The sequence below is a fragment of the Ambystoma mexicanum genome, chromosome 3q (assembly GCF_040938575.1).
Source record: "Ambystoma mexicanum isolate Mex_15411 chromosome 3q, UKY_AmexF1_1, whole genome shotgun sequence".
Classification (NCBI taxonomy): Eukaryota; Metazoa; Chordata; class Amphibia; order Caudata; family Ambystomatidae; genus Ambystoma; species Ambystoma mexicanum.
In genome coordinates this window covers 124,132,045-124,150,401 of record NC_090926.1, presented here as the reverse complement: position 1 = coordinate 124,150,401, position 18,357 = coordinate 124,132,045, and the positions used below count along the sequence as shown (strand labels likewise).

Genomic DNA, 18,357 nt, shown 5'->3' with positions numbered 1-18,357 from the left:
TTGGGGAACCCCTCACGTAGATCTGTTCGCCACCAGCCTAAACAGGAAATGCGACCTGTTCGGCTCAAGGGAATTTCCCCCGAGAGGAGCTCTGGGAGACGCGTTCATAGTGGACTGGGAGTTTCCGCTTCTGTACGCGTTCCCACCGGGCCCTGTCATTCCTCAAATGATCAGGAGGTTGAGAAGATTCCGGCGAACCATGATCCTAATTGCCCCGGATTGGGCCAGGAGAACGTGGTACCCGGACCTTCTAGACTTGTCCATCTGCCCTCCAATTCGACTTCCACTCATAGAGAACCTACTCTCACAGAAGGGAGGTCAGGTTCTCCATCCAGACATCAAAACCCTCAACCTTCACGCTTGGCTTCTGAAAGGCTGAGGTACAAGGATTGGGACCTCCCTGATGATGTTATGGAGGTGTTGCTTTCGGCAAGGAGGCCAGCAACTAAGTCTTTATACCGCTGCCGTTGGAACAGATTTTGCAGCTGGTGTAGAGAACAGAATATCGACCCTTTTTCATGTGGTACACCAATGGTTTTGTCCTTCCTACTATATTTGGCAAATTCAGGCCTTCAAGTTGGCACCATTAAGGGCTATCTCGCAGCGCTATCCATCTTTAAGCGTACTGCGGAAGAACCATCCTATTTCAAATTACCCTTGGTAATACAGTTTCTAAAGGGGTTAACCAATGTTTATCCCCCAAGACCATTCCAAGTTCCCCTATGGGATTTAAACTTAGTACTAACTTTCCTGATGGGTACACCTTTCGAACCTCTCCATTCTTGTTCGTTAAGATTCCTTACCCTTAAAACTGTTTTATTAATAGCACTTACATCTGCTAGAAGGGTGAGCGAATTGCAAGCTCTTTCTTGTAAACCCCCTCACACAATATTTCACAAAGACAAAGTTGTCCTGCAAGTGAAGCCTAATTTCCTCCCAAAGGTGGTTTCTGAATTCCATATCACTCAGAAGATTACCCTACCATCTTTCTATCCTCCTCCTCACCCGGGGAAAGAGGAAGAGAGGTTACACAGGCTAGACCCTAGGAGGGCTTGAAGTTTTTACATCAGTAGACTAGCCAGGATAAGACAGGCAGACCAGCTGTTTGTAGGTTACGCAGGTCACAAGCTGGGGTTACCAATAACTAAGCAGACCATTTCCAGATGGATCATTCTAGCCATTCTGGAATGTTATAAACTGGCAGGGAAAGAGCCCCCTCAAAACCTTAGGGCTCATTCGACTAGAGGTATTGCAGCTTCATCGCCCCTCAAAAGAGGCGTGCCGGTTAAAGACATATGTGCGGCCGCTACATGGTCGTCTGTCCATACCTTTACACGTTTTTACAATTTGGATTCCTCCTCCAGTCAAGAGACTAGCTTTGGAAGGGCTGTACTGCATTCTATTCATCAATAGAAGATAGCGTGAAGTCAGTACTCCCTCCTCCGATAATAGAATACTGCTATGGGAGCCTATCTAAGATGAGGAATACGTCGGAGGACACAATCCCTTCGAAGAACAAGTTACTTCTTACCTTGTAACGTTCTTTCGACGGGATGTTCCTCCGACGTATTCCTCATCGACCCTCCCATCCATCCCCGCAGTTCTACTTCCCTTGTTGTTGCAGCTTACGCTCCTTCAGGGTGATTAGTTTAGTCCAGAAAGTATTATTGTGGGCTACAAAACGGAACTGAGCAACGGACGCTGCGCGCAGCCTTTATAGGCTGGATGATGTCGACACGGCGGCTGTCAAGGGACATCGACTCGGAGGACGTCGACGAGCAGCGCCCTCTAGAGAGAAACATTTTTCCGAGGCCAGCAGAGCTGGAAGGAGATATCTAAGATGAGGAATACGTCGGAGGAACATCCCGTCGAAAGAACGTTACAAGGTAAGAAGTAACTTTTTCATTGCAGCCATGCAAGGGTCTCCTTCACTCTAGGGAGGGTTGGGGGACCGTTCCCGCACTACATCTCATGCTGGGCCCGCAGGTTTATGCACGCCCCAAGCCTCCGTTCAAACTCGTGGACCTGATATAAACCTTTGGACCTGGTCTGAGATGCCAACTGTGGGTGACAGAAAACCGATAGTTGGGGGTGCAAGGTAATGCCCCAGCCACAGTAGCCACTGGGCATGGCTGGAAAGTCTCAATGCGCAGTTGAACCCTAGATGTGCCCAGGTAATTTCCAAGGCAATGCACCAGGTACAGTGGCAACATGGTCTGGCCGCAGGTTCATTGGAACTCTTGGAGAAGCATGGGACAGGGTTTAAGGCCATGTTGTGGGAAGTGTCCACTGGGTATAGCAATTTCAGAGTAAGGTCTCTCCTTGACTACAACAAAATGAACTTTGATTCTGTGTGTATTTTATGCTCGGTGTATATGCCTATCCTGCCATACACACACTTCAAGGAGGACGAACAGTGTGAGCTGGGGCTTGCTGGTGAACATATATGACGGTCAAGATGGAGCAAAAAGGTGCTAATGGGTTCAACCACTGTGGGAAGGATTTCCAAGGCTGGGAGCTGGAGTAAGGCAGTCCTAGACTCCTGCAAGCCTAAAACACAACCGTTGTCCAGCCATAAACAAATACACTGAATCAAGCAAGTTTAGAGAAGCAGTTTATTCTGCTCTGCAAGCAGTACAAGTATGTCAGTGCATGCATATAAAACATTGTTAAAATGGACATTATAGTTGCAGGGCAAAATAACAAAACCGTACAAATGTGCCCGTTATGATACATATTGCCAAAGTAAATCAGTGCCAATCACTGCTCATGACATCACAACTGACAGACACACACAGTTCTTACAGAAGAGGAGGAACCAAAAGAGCCAATGATAAATCTGACTAGCCATGTGTTGTAAAGCCGTATACTAGACATTCAGGATGCATCACTGAAGCACAGACCAGCTGTAGTCTAGATTAGTTCCAGGTAGGCTTCATTTCAGATATGTACATTACTCCGATTACTCTTGTAGTTATTTACAGTCACAATTAGACACAGACAGGAACATGGATAGGTGTAGACATTACTGACAAAGGAGTAGACCCACCGGCCATCCAGCCATCCTCAGGCCCCCAACTGACACACTCAGAACATTCACACAAAGATCCACCAAACATTCTCCTGAGCTGCATTCATGCACCAACATTCTTAGAGAAAACACCCAGGCCAGTGGCAAGACAAGACTACACTACAACACTATGTTCAATTTAAGGGCCAACATAAAAAAGACCAAATGAGCTAAAAAGATTATTTTCAAGACATGATTTTCCATGACAATTATAACAGATGTCGTGAGCAGTGTATAGCATTGGCAAAGGTACGGCTGTATTCGGAAATATATTGGTGATGTGTAGTTGTGTGCCTCAACCATATTGTACCATTTACCTTTTTTAATACATTTCAAGGGAATGATAAGCATAACATCCCTCTAACCATAACATGTTGTGAAGATTGGCACATACAAATCCCAAAATTTGACATCCTACATCAAAATAAAACCTGCATTGGCAAGTCCAATAGTTTTGGCTTTTGTGTAGACAGGGGAGTAGGTATTTGCCAGCTATTGCCAAGAATCGTACTACCTGGCCATAAGGCAGCAACTGGAAAATGAATTCCTACACACAAAGCGAAACGGTTGGCTTTGTCAGCTCTAGTTTTTAACAGGATTTCAGTGCAAGGACCAGATAGAAATCAAGTGGATTAAGACATGCCTAGTTACGACATTTTTATTACACCCGTAGCTCACTTGCAACCCCCTTGATTACTGGGGAGTGAAACATTATCATATCTTTGGCTTTTGCTAGCTAGAATATAGCTGGGTGTTGGTGCCTACCAACCGATGTTACCATGCTGCAAAGAGCATGCACCTGCCTCTCCATCAGGGTCGAGGATCATTTGATGCCCCTTCGGATAAATTAATTGTGGGCTGTGTGATTTTTTCCGTAAGCCTTTTGATTTTGGTGAAATAATGACACTGAATTTAATCTCTGCTCTGCCTCCTCGACGATCCTTGTGGCACCTCGCCTTGCCTGTGCTTCCTCTTTTTGCTCCACTGCATGGAACGCTATTCCCCCGGACATCCGAGAAACAGTCCTCACCAATTTGTTCAAAACCAGACTAAAACCATCTCCTCGCCTCAGAGTTACCCTCTTAACCTACCTCCATCTGCGTTCTGGCTAACATTCCTCTCTCCCCCCTCACCTCTAACCTCTTCACTTTCTCTGCCTCTACTCGAACACTTCTTCCATCATTTTATTTATTGTTTGCTTGTTAGGCGCTTATACAATAAAAATATACAGCGCCCACAGGGCAGGAAAGGAGAAAGGGAAATACATTACAGCATTAACATAATATTTAAGAGCAAAGAGGGAGGGGGACGGACCTACTATGCCGTGTGAGAAATTCATAAAATCTAAGTGCAGAAAGGAAGATGGGGTAAGTACTGGGGAGTCCAAGCCCGTGGGTGAACCATTGAACCATGGATGAAGGGCTAGAATGAGGAGTGCTAAACAGCCTGGGCCGCTGGAGTTCTAAGTGCGAGTCTCCAGAGCGGAGGGTATGCAGATGCAAACTGCTTTGGAAAAACAGGAGCTGGGAGGAACTGGTGTGGGAAGTCAAGGCCCGAAGATGCAAAAGGGCCAAGGACACAGATTCAGCAACTGTGAGATTAGCGGAGGAGGGAAGGAGGAAAAGAGGAACACATTTGAGAAGATCCTGCTGAAGGCGCAGGGGGAGGCTATTCCAGGAGGGAGCTCGCAGAGTAAGTGAACATCCCCCCCGCCCTCTGCTTAGCAAAACGCTTTACACACAAAGAGTTGGTGCCAGAGGAGCAAAGGAGAGTATTTAGAGATATAAAGTTGAAGATAGTGTGGTCCCCGGGCACAGACAGCCTGGTTGATGATGCAGAAGGATTTGAATTTAATCCGTGCAGCAACCGGGAGCCAGTGAAGACTTTTTGGTGCAGGAGAGATGCAGTCGTGGGCTTAAGGCCATGGATAAGGCTTGCTGCCCTATTCTAGATAAGATTGAGGGGTTGCAGAGTGGAAGAAGGAAGGTTCAGGAGGAGGCTGTTACAGTCAAGTCTAGAGAGAACTAGGACTTGAGTCACATTGAGCCTCTGAGGAAAAGTGAGAAAAGGTAGAATTCCTTTGAGAAGGAAGAGCTGATAGTTGGCAATGTCCTGAGTGCGAGGGAGGAAGGAAAGGTAGGAGTTGAAGATGACTCCAATGTTTCTGGCTTCAGTTGAAGGCGCAGGGGGAGAACCCAAAGAGGAAGGCCAGTGTGAAGGGAAGGAGGAGGAAGCAGGGGTCCCAATGGAAAGTATCTCAGTTTTACAGGCGTTGAAGCAGAGATCGTTGTAAGGGAAGCAAGATTGGATGGGCAGTCAGAGATGGAGGGTCAGCAGGGACTCTGAAGAAGAGCTGTGTGTCATCTGTGTAACACTGGAAATTGGAAGAGAGGAGATGAGGCGTGCATGGAGAACAAGGTAGATAATAAAGAGCCAGGGGGAGAGTATAGCGCCCTGAGGGACACCACAGGTGGAGATGGAAGTAGGAGAGGAGAAGGGGCTCAGGATGACTTGGGAAGAGGGGTTAGTGAGGAAAGAGGACAGCCATTCCAATGCTCGCTCCGAGATACAAAGTGTATCGTCGAGCCTTTGTATGAGGATGGAATGGTTAACTGTGTCAAATACAGAGGAACGAACGAGAAGGATAAAAGACAACTGGGGAGTTGGAGTCAAGCGATGTGACTAGTTCTTCACAGGTGTTCAGAAGAGCAGTTTCCATGCCTCTTGGTGCTCGGAATCCAGACTGATGGTCGTGTAGGCCTCCAACAAGTTCAGTGTGATAGTAAAGTTGTGGCAAAGCCAGCTTCTCAAGTAGCTTCCCCAGGAAGCGGGTGAGGGAGGGCGATAGCTGGCAGGGCAGTTAGGATCAGAGGATCGTTTTTTCAGGAGTGGGCGCACAAGGGAGTGCTTAAGGGAGGAGGGGAAGATCCAGTGATAAAGGAGTGATAGGCAGAAATCAGAGAGAGCAGGGGCAAAGGAGCCAATGTTATCCTTGAAGGACCTGGATGAGCAAGAGAAGACCTGTTTATTAGAGACCATCATGGAGCGGACAACTCTAACTTCTTCAGGTGTGACATCGGGGTTGGAGGGTTGGCTAGTTCCCTGCATATGTTACCCCATCCATGTGCCACCTCTAGATCACAATAGGTGAAGAGGTCTTGGAAATCTCTGCTGATCTTTATAGGTTCTGAGGGGTCTTCAGAAACTGCTGCAGTCGAGCTACACTCTAATGAATGACTTTATATTCTAACCAGTGATGTTACTTGCATGTGAAAAATCCCTACACTGCAGTGCCCTAAAACAATTCCTGCAAAACACTCGGGACAGGCTTCTACTACTGCACCTCAATGGTACCCCCCCAAATAAATAAGTAAATAAATCGCTTCAGAATGAAGTGCATGTTCATTGGGGGCTGCTGCAATAGAAGTTACCATGCAGCAAAACCGCACAACAAAACAAGTATGAAAGTCTAATATGAAAAATATGAAAACTAAGCCACTTCCGTAAATTATCAGAATATGAAGTATACGCAAAAAGTTACATTCAAGATCTGGGACTTTTTGATATCCGATGAAAAGGCACCTTCATCAGAATACTGGCTTCCAAGAGCTGCCAAAAGAGCTTAAGAACTTGCAGACTAACTATGCATGGGCTGGCAGCAAAAACCAGGAGCAGTATACAAAAGAAGAGGAAATGATTTCAACCTCATGTCACAAATTGGCTCTAGCCCAGTTGCCTGTAAAGCAACAGATGCGGCTTCATAACAGTAAAGAAGACATTCCACACAAACACTGAAATGTATAGGAGCAGAGGTCGACGAGAACAGAAGGGCTGGGAGGGATCTGCGACGAGATACCAAGAGGGCTTAACCAGATTAGTTTCTGAAACGAGTTAACCTAACCGTACTTGTTTTTTTAAACTGTAGAAGGGTGTACATTCTTCAAAGTTGCGTGTTCTGGAATAACCTTGTTGATAATCAAATGCCAGTAACTGCGGTGTCAAGTGAAGGGTAACTCTGCTGCATAAACGATTACTTGAAACTCATTGAAAGTGGGGGGAGAATATGCATGACAGCAGAACTCTGCGCGTTCTTGAGGTTTCCAGTGCAAGTACCACCATCAACTTCGTCACCACTTCAGGTGTAAGACACACATGGCTTTTAGGGCCCGCTCAGCTGTATGCAGCATTTATAGCCTTCAGACATTTCTGGTATGCACAATGCCTATTTCCATGGCTCTCCCTGCACTTAATCGCTCAGAACGTTGCGGGGCTAATCCCTACTGAGCCCTCAAACCTTAACATACATCACATTTTATACCACCCAAATAACTTAGACATACAACAATTTTTTATTGGAATAAACATGATCGCTTTATTGGAGTCATCATAACGGGCGGTCCTAGCACTGCTCAGGCCACAAGCGTGCCTGACACACAAACCCTTCCGTGGGTAGCCCTTGCCATTTCCAGGTTTTTACAAACCGGTGAGCCCTCCTCACTTCTGTTTCGATTCTAGCGAGAACATCCCGTCACCGGTATCCGACTGCCAAGTCGGAGACTCGCATAACCTTTGTATGGAGAGTCTCCCAGGCCAATGCATTCAGTTGTCGAGGAGTCCCAGCTGTCCCTAATGGTGTCAGTGACTGTTGCACCTTATCTTGGCTCATGCAGCCAGCGGTTATAGCTAGCCGTAACATCCGCAGTGTACCTTCTTCTCTAGGACCACCATCGTAACTGCTGTGACAAAAAGGGATATTAGAACAAAATTGAACACAATCAATTTTTGTCCTCGTTGCAGCATAGAGTTGTTCCTAGCGACACCACCACTTTTGGAATCCTCGTTTGGGAACTATAAAATCACCCACTGTTTACACGGTACCCACTGCAGCATACAACCTAGTTATTCCACTCCCCCCCTACTCTCAGAAGGACCAGTCATCGCTGCACACTGTTCACTGCCAGGGATACTACCCCAGTCAAGGGTGCTTCAGGACATTGCTCTCACAAGTACTCTATCTGAAGGGGACCCCTACAGAGACAGCATTGTGGCCACAAAACGAATGGAGGCTCCAAATTGACTTCAACATAATAATAAAATAATTTCGCATTTATATAGCGCTACGAATCCTCAGGTATCGGAGCGCTGCTTATTATTACCCATGGTGTGTGGTGCTCATTTATCGACCTCGGAAGGATGAAAGGCTGAGTTGGGCCCTGCTGGGATTCGAACCTGCATTAGCAGGATCTGCACTGACGTCAAAGCGAGTGATCCACTCGCTGTGCCACTTGACCGGCATCTACACTTAAAACACTATATGCATACCCAAGAAGCCACTTGCTCACAGCAAATTGAACAACCCTCCGAGCAGACAAACTGAACACTACAGCTGTACAATCAACAGTTCCGACCACTGTATCTTAGCACCATGGCCACGCAAGGCTCTCCTCTGGACACGCACATCTCTATGCTCTATAGACACGAGACCGAGACACAGACTTGCACACAAAGGTAAAAAAAAAAAAAGGTATCTCTGGCTGCATGCATCAACACAACAGCAAAGCTTTCTGGAATTTCCCTCTGTTCCCAGATCTGCCACAGCACGGTCTAAATCCTATTATAAAGGTTTCTTTATCCCAAGCAAAGCCGGCCTTGGGGTGGGTGGGAAGGGGGGAGTAAGCCGGACGACCGCCCGGGGCGCCACCCCCCCCCCCCCCCCAGGGCGCCATATGCCCCCACCACGCCAGGTCGGGGGTGTTGAGTCTTTCAAGGGCTCCCCCGAACTGGCGTAGTGGCAGAAGGCGTGGCAGGCACCTCATTGTCACTGAATGAACCCACGGCGGCGGGCTCATTCTATGACAATGGGGTGTGCCCTATTCACAACATTACCTCCTCGCAGAGCGAGGAAATTAAAAAAAAATACAAAAAAAACCTGGCCCCTCCTGGCACGCCCCCCTTCCGCCCCACCCCGTTAACCAGGGGCGCCAGAGGTCGCCAATTCGCCAGGGGCGCTGCTGCCCTTAAGGCCGGCCCTGATCCCAAGAGGTCAAATTTCGATCCGATTTGGGTGCTTATTTTGGATCAAAAGGTCAAATGTTACATAGTAGACAAGAGCAACAATAATTGGGTGTCCATCCCTCCACCATAAATACGGGCCCCCTTTTCCCCATTTTTTGCAGTTTCCTTTTACACATCTGGTTTTCCATCCCGGCCTCCTTATCAATTATTCGTTTCCCCTACTCACTTTTTCATAGCGCCGTTCTCACGGCAACATTTACTTTCTTTACTGTCTTCCCTTTCCGCCTTTTTTTAAAAAAAATTTATTAACCAACCCATTTACGCATTTTCTGCCCCCCACAGCAGATCATTTTATGCAAAAGAACTGTCAAGTGCACCATATGAAAGGTTAAATTATGCAAAAAAGTGCATGCAACTATGGACTCTTCTTGGCAACAGGGGCAGAAGAAACCAGAAAGGTGACTTCAGATCAGTGGAATGGAAAGGTCTTGACGCGATTGAAAACACAGGGATGGACTTGCACAGAACGGAAGCAGCAATGGAAACGTGCCTAAACTAATTTGCCCTTTATTGAATTTTGGAACCACCACCAGCAGAGTTGGCTGATGGTAAAGTATGCTGTGGGGTGGTGTGATGAAATTTATATATGAACCTCTCGGCCGAACCCGTGAAGTGATTGACATTTGGTACATAGTGCCTTTAACTGAATGCATTGTTAAACTGGGGTCAGCTCAAGGCCTGGCCCTTACAATTACTGTTCCAGCCAACCCCTGTGAACTACCAACCACTTAAGTCCTCCATCGAGTCTCCCTCCCTCAGGACTACTCCCCACAAACACCCTCTCTCAGTCAATCATCTGCAAACTACACAGAGGGACACTATGGCTTTACGCCTCCTAGCTAACTAGCCCCTACCAACGCAATAGTCACTGCTCTCCAACTATTCCCTCCTTCCCCCGTTGCAACATGTTAGTCTATGGAACTGGTGAACCAGAGATTCCTTCCAAGACAATAGGGATGAGAGTCTAAACTACCACCTCATGTCATCCTTTGTGGACCACTTAATACTCCTTCATACTAAAAATATCTAGCATCTCATCTGACAAAATTTTCGGTGTCCATTACTGAAGCAGCTCTCAGAGGACTCGCATCAATCTAACATTTCGTCAACACAAGCAGCACCCTGAAATAATGCACAATATGCGCGCAAACCCTGGTAGAGAAATATACCATTATGACACGCATGTTATGAAACGTAATGTCTTGCAGATGTCAGTATAACCCAACCACATGAGTCTTGAAATAGATTTCCGACATGCAACTGATGGAACAATGCCATTAATTATGCACAGTTGGAACACTGTCCTGTTGAAATCAATTCTGCAATCCAAGAGCCACCTTGAGCGCACTGAAATAAAGCCCATCTTTCAAACACGTGTTACTATTGGTAACCCAAAATCCTAAACGGTGCCATTTAGCCCCACCCAGGTGTAGAGGAACTCCTATTGAAACATGGTAATACAAACCCAATGGTTTCCCTTAGACTCGATAGGATAAAGCACATAATTTACGGTGGCTGCTGCTATGGAAGTTACCATGCAGTAATCCCGTACAACGGAACAGATATGAAAGGGGAGCAATCTTAAAACTATATCGCATGGTATCGGAATATTCCCTATGACTTTTTGGTATCTGCTGAATGCACCTCCTCAGAAGTATTCTTCCCTTTCTCACTTTCCCCCAGAAGCTCCCCGTCTTCAGGGCTCTGGTCCTCTCTAGGCTGGACTATTACAACAGCCTCTTTCTAAAACTTCCTGCCTCTACTCTTTGACCTTTACAACTTATCCAGAACAGGACTGCGAGACTTGTCGCTGGCCTCAAGCCCAGGGATCGTATCTCTCCAGCTGACATTTCTTCACTGGCTACCTGTGGCTGCATGAATCAAGTTCAAGACCCTCAGCATTGTCCACAAGGCTTTCTGGGGCCTGGGAACACTATCACTTTCTCGTCCAAAAATAGCTTCCTTCTCGAGCACTCCACTCATCCACTTCCCAACTCTCTGAGGGTGGGGCGCTTCTCCAGAGAGTTGAGGGCAGATCTGGTTCCTCAGCTGGGGCCTCCCTGCCTCTCTCAAACTGGAGTAGAACCACCTCCGGTTGTGGAAGCAACACAAGACCTTCCTTTTCGCGTTCTCTCTTACTCTCCCCTGCTGATGCACCCGACTTCTCCAAGCACTAGTCACCCTCTGGGCCCAGGCGTGTCCAGTTGCCCTTGCACTGCCTCTGGGCTCCCCAGTTTGTAAGGGTCTGTATCAGCAACGCTACAGCCCCTTCTCTCTGCTCTTATGAGCCCCACTTTGGCAGCACTTGTGAGTTAACTGCATCCCTACCTCGGCACTTCTCCCCCTTCCCCGCACTTGCGCGATCTGAATGAAAACAAGGCCTAGTAAGAGCGTTAGTTTGTCCTCCCTTTGTTTCCCGCTCCTTGTCTTGCCTAGAAACACTTGTGCACAGGCACGTTATAAATGCCACATCATATATCAAAACTAGCAGCTGTTCCTTTAATGTCAGCATGGGAGAAGCATTTGCCAGAGACTGCCGTAAAGGTACTAACTGGCCATAAAATGGCAGAAGTTGGGAAAGTGTGGGAGTTTTTCAACATACAATAACAGTGCCTGTTAAAATGCCTACAAAATGTTGGCTTTGCCTATGCTTGCTTTTAAAAAGACTAAGTGATAACAAATACTGCTTACAAATCAAGTGGCTTAAAGCACATTTGTTTAAGACAATAGTGCTTTTATAGCTACAATAAAGCAATTCACTCTTGAAAGATTGCTTTGAAATCACACAGAACAGTTTGATGTTACTGCTTGAAAAGGCTAGTTCAAGATTGAAGGTGGATGTGTTTTGGGCATGGAGTTGCATGACCAGGGATTGTCAATGGTAAACGCCAACCATAAACTGTGCGTCCCTCCTCACATCCCATCTCTCCCCAGTGTTCACTTTTCCATGACAATAGTTTTGGGTTACAGGCAGCACTTTCAGCACAACCCAATAGGCAAAATAAAAACGAAGCATCAGATACAAGTCTCTTCAAACACCTCTTGTTGAGGAGTTATATGGAGAAGGAGGTCCGGTGAGATCTAAGGGTATCCCATGAAATATTATGGCTAGGCTGTTTCTAGGTTTGCCATTTCATACACATTTCAACAGAGCAATCACAGTCTACCTGCAACTTACACCTTCAGCTTAGCCAGGGGAGGACCAGTGATCTGACAAAACACACAAAACCGTCAAACACAACAGTAATGCGATACATCACCACAAATCAAAAACAATTATGAAATGGTCTCATGTTACCCAAGATACAGTTATAACAGCACGATCAGATGCACTTACCAGGGAGGGTGCAGACACGAACTTGGCACAGGCATACATGTTCAGATTCAGCAGGGATGGAGACAAACTACTGAAAAGAAAATCAAGTAATTACGTGGCAAATGGATATCAGAAATACAATGATTTGTGTTCAGACTTTTTTTTTAAGGTGAAGATGGGTGAAATACTATATTTTGCACCTTTAAGAGCAGCATTTCAGAAGTGTTGCAGCACATTTCAAAGACGTTTTGCGTCCTTTGTTGCGAGCGAAGAATCGCTATAAACTGGGTGCTCCATCGTCCCAATTGGTACATCAAGTGGTTTATCGTTGTGCTTGACAATGCACATAACTCACATGTTGATATTCTTACCATGGGTTGATGACTGGAACCTTAACATTTAACAAACGATAGCTGAAAAGTCAAGACCACTTTAGCCAAACTAAAAAGTCCCCGACCATGGTCATAATTAGAATCTTATATGCAAAATGTCCCCGCATTGGCTCCTCGCCGTTTGCAAAAATCCCACCAATCAGGTACATCGCACGTCCTTTCCCGTACCTTATTCTTCAAGGGTCACTGCCTCAATTAGGAAACCCGTTATGAGGGGAGACACTAATCCCAACTAACCTTATGACCCACCGTCCTTGAAGTGAACCACCCTTTTCGGCATGCTGTAATGATCCGTACGACTACTTGCAACGACTTTGCCTTACTGCGAAGGTTTCGCATTTATAGTAACTACATTGTCAATGAGCCTTAAACATTAGCATTAACCCCCACCCCGCCAAACTCAACAAAGCCCTACATTAATCTCCTCTGCAGCGACACGAAAGGCATTCATTTAATAACCTTCTTTGCATGAACACCAATTCCAGCATCACCTCTGCTTGCAAGAAACCACCTCGCAAAAAATAATACGTCTATAGTACACCCTTGAAGAAACCCCACCCTGCTGTAATTATTTCACAGTGACCCTGCCATTAGGATTCTCTATAGAGAAACGCCGCAACACGTTTTACATTATGCATTACCAATATCTCTACCTTAGATGCGAAAAGTCCAACCGCAAAGGTCGTCTAATACTAGTACACCGCTTAGATGTCAGCAATGTCAGAACGGAAAGCAGCTCAGGCCCATAACCTACCTGCTCAGGGACACAGAGGAAAGAGACAGGAGAAACACGCCTGCGCAACCACGGGACCAATCCCAGCCAATCACTGAACGGTGATGGAAAGAGTAGACGGGCGGAAAGCATTCGTACCACTTACACCCCTGCCCCAGCGTAAAGCGAATCATCTGTCGTTTTCACAGAAGAAAAGTCCGTTTGCAGAGTATAAAAAATAAACGAGAAAGGAAAACAAGGGAAGAATTGTTATGCATAAAATAATCATGAATCATATATTAATAATAGAGAAACCTATATTCCCAGTTTCGTATTGTCACCGGATCTCTATTTTATTAACCCAAACTGAAAACATTTGAGAGGGCCAACATATTCTATTACTATAGATTTGGTAAGAATATGTTGATAAAGACATCTAATACGAAAGGTCATGCCGGCTACATTGAGAAACGCCTAAAAGATGGCCACGACAGTTTGAAATATCAAGGTGGACGACATTCTCGGATGTGGGTCCTACTCTCACATCCATGATGGACACCACTCACGCAAACGATTTACGTGTCTGTGATGATATGATTGCTACCACTGTACAAGAATGTAAGAAGTGGTTATGAGATCTGTGTAAAATGTTGGCACTGTATTCTTAGATAACAGTGCACGAGACCTGTTATTTATTATGTGTAAAAAAATACATATATAAAACTACTTAAGACATTTCCAAATGAAAACCAAAACCAACTTCAATAGTTTGTCTTGTGTGTTTTGGAAATGTGCGATAGTCTTTTTGCAACTCTATCTTTAATCCGAGATTACACCATTGTAAAATGGCCGCTTCATTTACATCAGACCTTGGAATTGCTGCAGGTGTTAGGACGAGCATCCCTTCTATTTCGAAGGATAGAATGCATATATTCCTCCTTGTTATCGGGTTACAACGAGAAAGGATTTACGGGAGCCCGCCACTAGCTGACATTCAGAGGTCGAAGCAGGCTGGGCACACCCAGGACAGAATGCCTTCGTAACAAGTCATAGCCTTACGGCTCTATACGCAGCGCCATCTAGCGTTCGGAGGCCAAACTGCAGGCTTACCGAATTTTGTTCAAACATTTTTGTAGTTTCAAAAGTTGCATTGTAATTTTAACAGATAGATAATAGTAGATATTACAAAACCAAATGCCAAGTTCCTCATAAAGGTAGAAGATACATAAAAGATGAACGTCGAAGTGAGAGCATTTTTTATATATTTTTAAGGAAAAATTGTCAAAACAAGGGTAAACATTGATCATGCTGATACAGTAGTCAAAGAAAAGTAAACAAAACCATTACTTTCTCATGAGATAAACGTCAAGTTCATAGCCCTCAACCATTTGTGTTGCAAAGGCGGGTGAAATCACCCGATTTTGTTTTTGGCGGGTGGGACGCCCATAGGAATGAATGGGCGTGCAGGAGGGTTGGCGGGTGATTCAGCCCTTTACAAGGCGGGTGACACCCGCCAAAAGCGTGTGAGTTGAGAGCTATGCAAGTTAAATACATAACCTGTGTGCATTGTGTGCTACATCCATACATGCCAACCCTCCCGATTCAGGTGGGAGACTCCCGATTTTCATCGAAAAATCGGCTATTTTTCACTGTCTCCTGCCTGAAGTAGCTGTAGCCCCAATGCATTCCTATGGGGAAATGTTGGTCTCCGATTTCCCTTTGGAAATCTCCCTCCCATCTGTGTCTGAATGTTGGCATGTATGGCTACACATTTAACTGTCATGACAGAGCCCCTGCTGGGCAACTCTGCTCGGAGAGGCCGGTGCCCCTGCTAGACAACTCCGGCCGTGTCTCGTGCTGGCCTGGGTGCCCCCAGGCTATGGAGGAGCCCATGTGCTCACGGGCTGACCAGATGCCCCTGGTCCGGAGCAGTCTGCTGGATGCCCCCCAGCCAAGGTCTCATGTCGGGTGATCCTGACATAAACAGGGTGATCCCTGTCCAGGGTACAGCTGCATGACAGCAGCCTGTGTGTTGCTGGGTTTCCCCAGCATGTCAGCTGGGTGCCCCCAGCCTTGGTCCGCCTGGTCTGGGTCAGTGGCGGCTGGTGAGTTTGAAAGCTGGTGGGGCGTACATTTTCCAGGGTGAATTCAGTAGCGAGCGCGCGCGCAGCGCGTGCGCAGCGCGCAAGCCCACCCCCCCCGAGGGGAGTGCGGGGGGTTGAAAAATGGCCTACAAAATGTGCAATTTACTGTCCAAAAAACCCACCGAAATATGAAAAAAGCATTCGGTTTTACATATTAATGGTGGTACACTATTCTTACGTGTGAACCCGGTGACCTTACCACACTGGGCCTGATTTACAAAGCCTTTTTAAATGGGGTTTTCCAATTCAAAAACGCACCTGTACATCAGGCCAACTATGTTTTGTTGTGTGTCTTCACGTCTCGAAATTACTTTTACAAAATTCAAATACGGCCTGAAAATGCTTTTGCATTCTTGGACTTGCAGTTCATTCCGGTCAGGAAATAAAAGTCAAATGGAAAATAAAGCTCAATTTTACTTAACATATATATTTATTTTTAGGCCCCTCATATGTGGGGCTTAGCTGCTGGCATTCTGCGAGGTGGTGCTTTATAGTTTCATTATTAAACCTTACCTGACAGATTCTACAAAATCGTACTTTTGGGGTAGCTCCAATTTTTCCCACAGGTTTCCCGTACAGGGAGTTGGTTCCAGCTATGACATGATGATGCATGTGAGCTTGTGCAAATCACGTGTGAGCTTCGCGCCTTGTGTATAGGCGTGTTACAAATGCCATATCATATCATAATCTCATTGTGACTCAGCTGACAAAATTAGAAGTTCCTAGAGGTGATTGCGTTTACACCCTAGGCTGTTTAAAAAAACAAAAGCCAAACTCATGATATTGGACCATACAGGACATAAACATTCATATATTGCACAACACAATGTTTTCTCTTTGATTAATCAGGGCAACCTTTTGTAATGAAACTTGCCATAGTGTGATGTGCCATATGAAATCGTGTAACAAGTGCTTCACACACTGAGCTAACTTCTGAACCATAACAGGGCTCATGTATCAACAGGCATTTCAACTTATTTTCCCTTCATGTGATCGATATATCTGTACTACAGAGTGAGCTCTAAAATGTGCGTTTGTATACATTGTTATCCTACGGAATGTGAGTTATATGCCCCTGCCCACCCCTCGCCCCCCAAGCTCATGTGTGTAGGGCACATGTGTGTCAGCTGCCCACCTGTCCAGATCTCCCTACACATGCCACCCCCCTACCCAAGTTCTGCACACATGGACAACAGGCCGCCTTGTCAGCCCTCCTCACCCCGCCCCCTCGCCCATCACTGCATTTCAACCGCAAAACCATTTTTGCAATGAACGTAATTTAATAAATGCTCGTAGCCTCCCTTCACCCACGACCCTCTATGACCCATGACCTGCTTCCTTTAACACTTTCCCTTGCAGCTGCAGTGCAGAGCCGTCCTCTCTCAACATGTACAGTCGCACCTGGTCTCAGCAAATGTACACACGTGTACACCCCCCACGCCCCAGAGGCAACCATGACCAATAGGATGTGGCTGAAGCAGGCTAGCAGAGCAAAGCTGCATGTTTCTGCCCACTAAGTAGCACTTCCCGTAGAATACAGGCATCGTAACAGGGCCTGAGTAGCTTCAGAACCTCATAACCAAAAAGTGGCTTACTAGCAGGTAGCCTTCACCACCATAACTCTGCTTGCCCCCTAATGTCTCTTACTTATCCATCCATCTATTGCATTTCCACGTGTGAATTTATGTAATCTGAAAGAACATTCAGCTTTGGGATTTCAGTACTTGCAGCACAGACCCCAGGGGTGAAAATGATGGGAACTTGAGCAATCGCCAGCAAGTGAGAGTCAGGTAGGCAGGCGGCTGTAAAAAAAACGGATATGGGGTAGTCTCCAGGAGACCAAGCCCAAAACAGCATCAGAGCACAGGAAGCCACGGGAAAGCACTCAACCCGGCCCAACTCCACCACACGACAGGCTCTGCCACTAAACAGCATCCTCATTCCTCAATGCACACAGATACGTTCTTATTTCCCGTGTTCCGGTTAAAACACGGCATAATGCACTGATGCACGTCAATCGCCCATACGAGGCCCAGATGCAACCCCCACACCCCACTCCTCTTCTCTCTTGCTGTGGGTTTCTCCCCATAGCACTGCTTCCCTGATTGTAGCAGCTCTGGGTACTTTCCTCCTTTCTCGTGAAATACATTTCTTTGGTGGTTACAGTAATTACATTTTCCCAGAATGTGGGACTACAGGCCCCAGAGGGGAAACTGGGGGGGTCCCCCATACACCAACTCCAGGGATCCTACCTTTGCCAGCAGCCGCTTCCTCAGTCCCATCCTTCCAAGGTCGATGCACCGAGTACCTTTTAAGTGACAGTCCGGTAATAACTGCTACAATTACGACATGCTCTGTAAAAACATGAGATCCGAATATTACAAACCTAGAAGAACCTAGAGAAGGAGAGGGATGGCTAGAGGGAGGGATGTACGATGCAAGGGTGAATGAGTGAAAGATGGGGGAGGGAGGGATAGCTAAAGGAAGGGACAGAAGGAGGAATCGATGCGAGGGAAGGATGGGGGAAGGGCTGGATGGAGGAAAGGATGGAGGGAGAGATGGATGGAAGGAAAATGCAGAAAGGGGGAACGGAGGGTGTACAGGAGAGAACGATGGAGGAAGGATGAATGGGACAAGGTGAGGAATGG

The 18,357-nt window shown here is 46.4% G+C and overlaps 1 protein-coding gene across 1 annotated transcript in view; it reads right to left on the bottom strand.

The window, feature by feature from the left end:
• ATP5MC2 (ATP synthase membrane subunit c locus 2) overlaps positions 1-14,509 on the bottom strand; it is a 35,927-nt gene extending 21,418 nt beyond the window's left edge. The window contains exons 1-3 of the mRNA XM_069653278.1: positions 14,435-14,509; positions 13,608-13,759; positions 12,483-12,552 (exon numbers count right to left, since the gene is read on the bottom strand). Of these exons, the coding sequence (XP_069509379.1) occupies positions 12,483-12,552; positions 13,608-13,759; positions 14,435-14,494 (282 nt within the window). The 5' untranslated portion in view covers positions 14,495-14,509. The remainder of the gene's footprint in view (positions 1-12,482; positions 12,553-13,607; positions 13,760-14,434) is intronic.
• Positions 14,510-18,357: the final 3,848 nt, after the last annotated feature.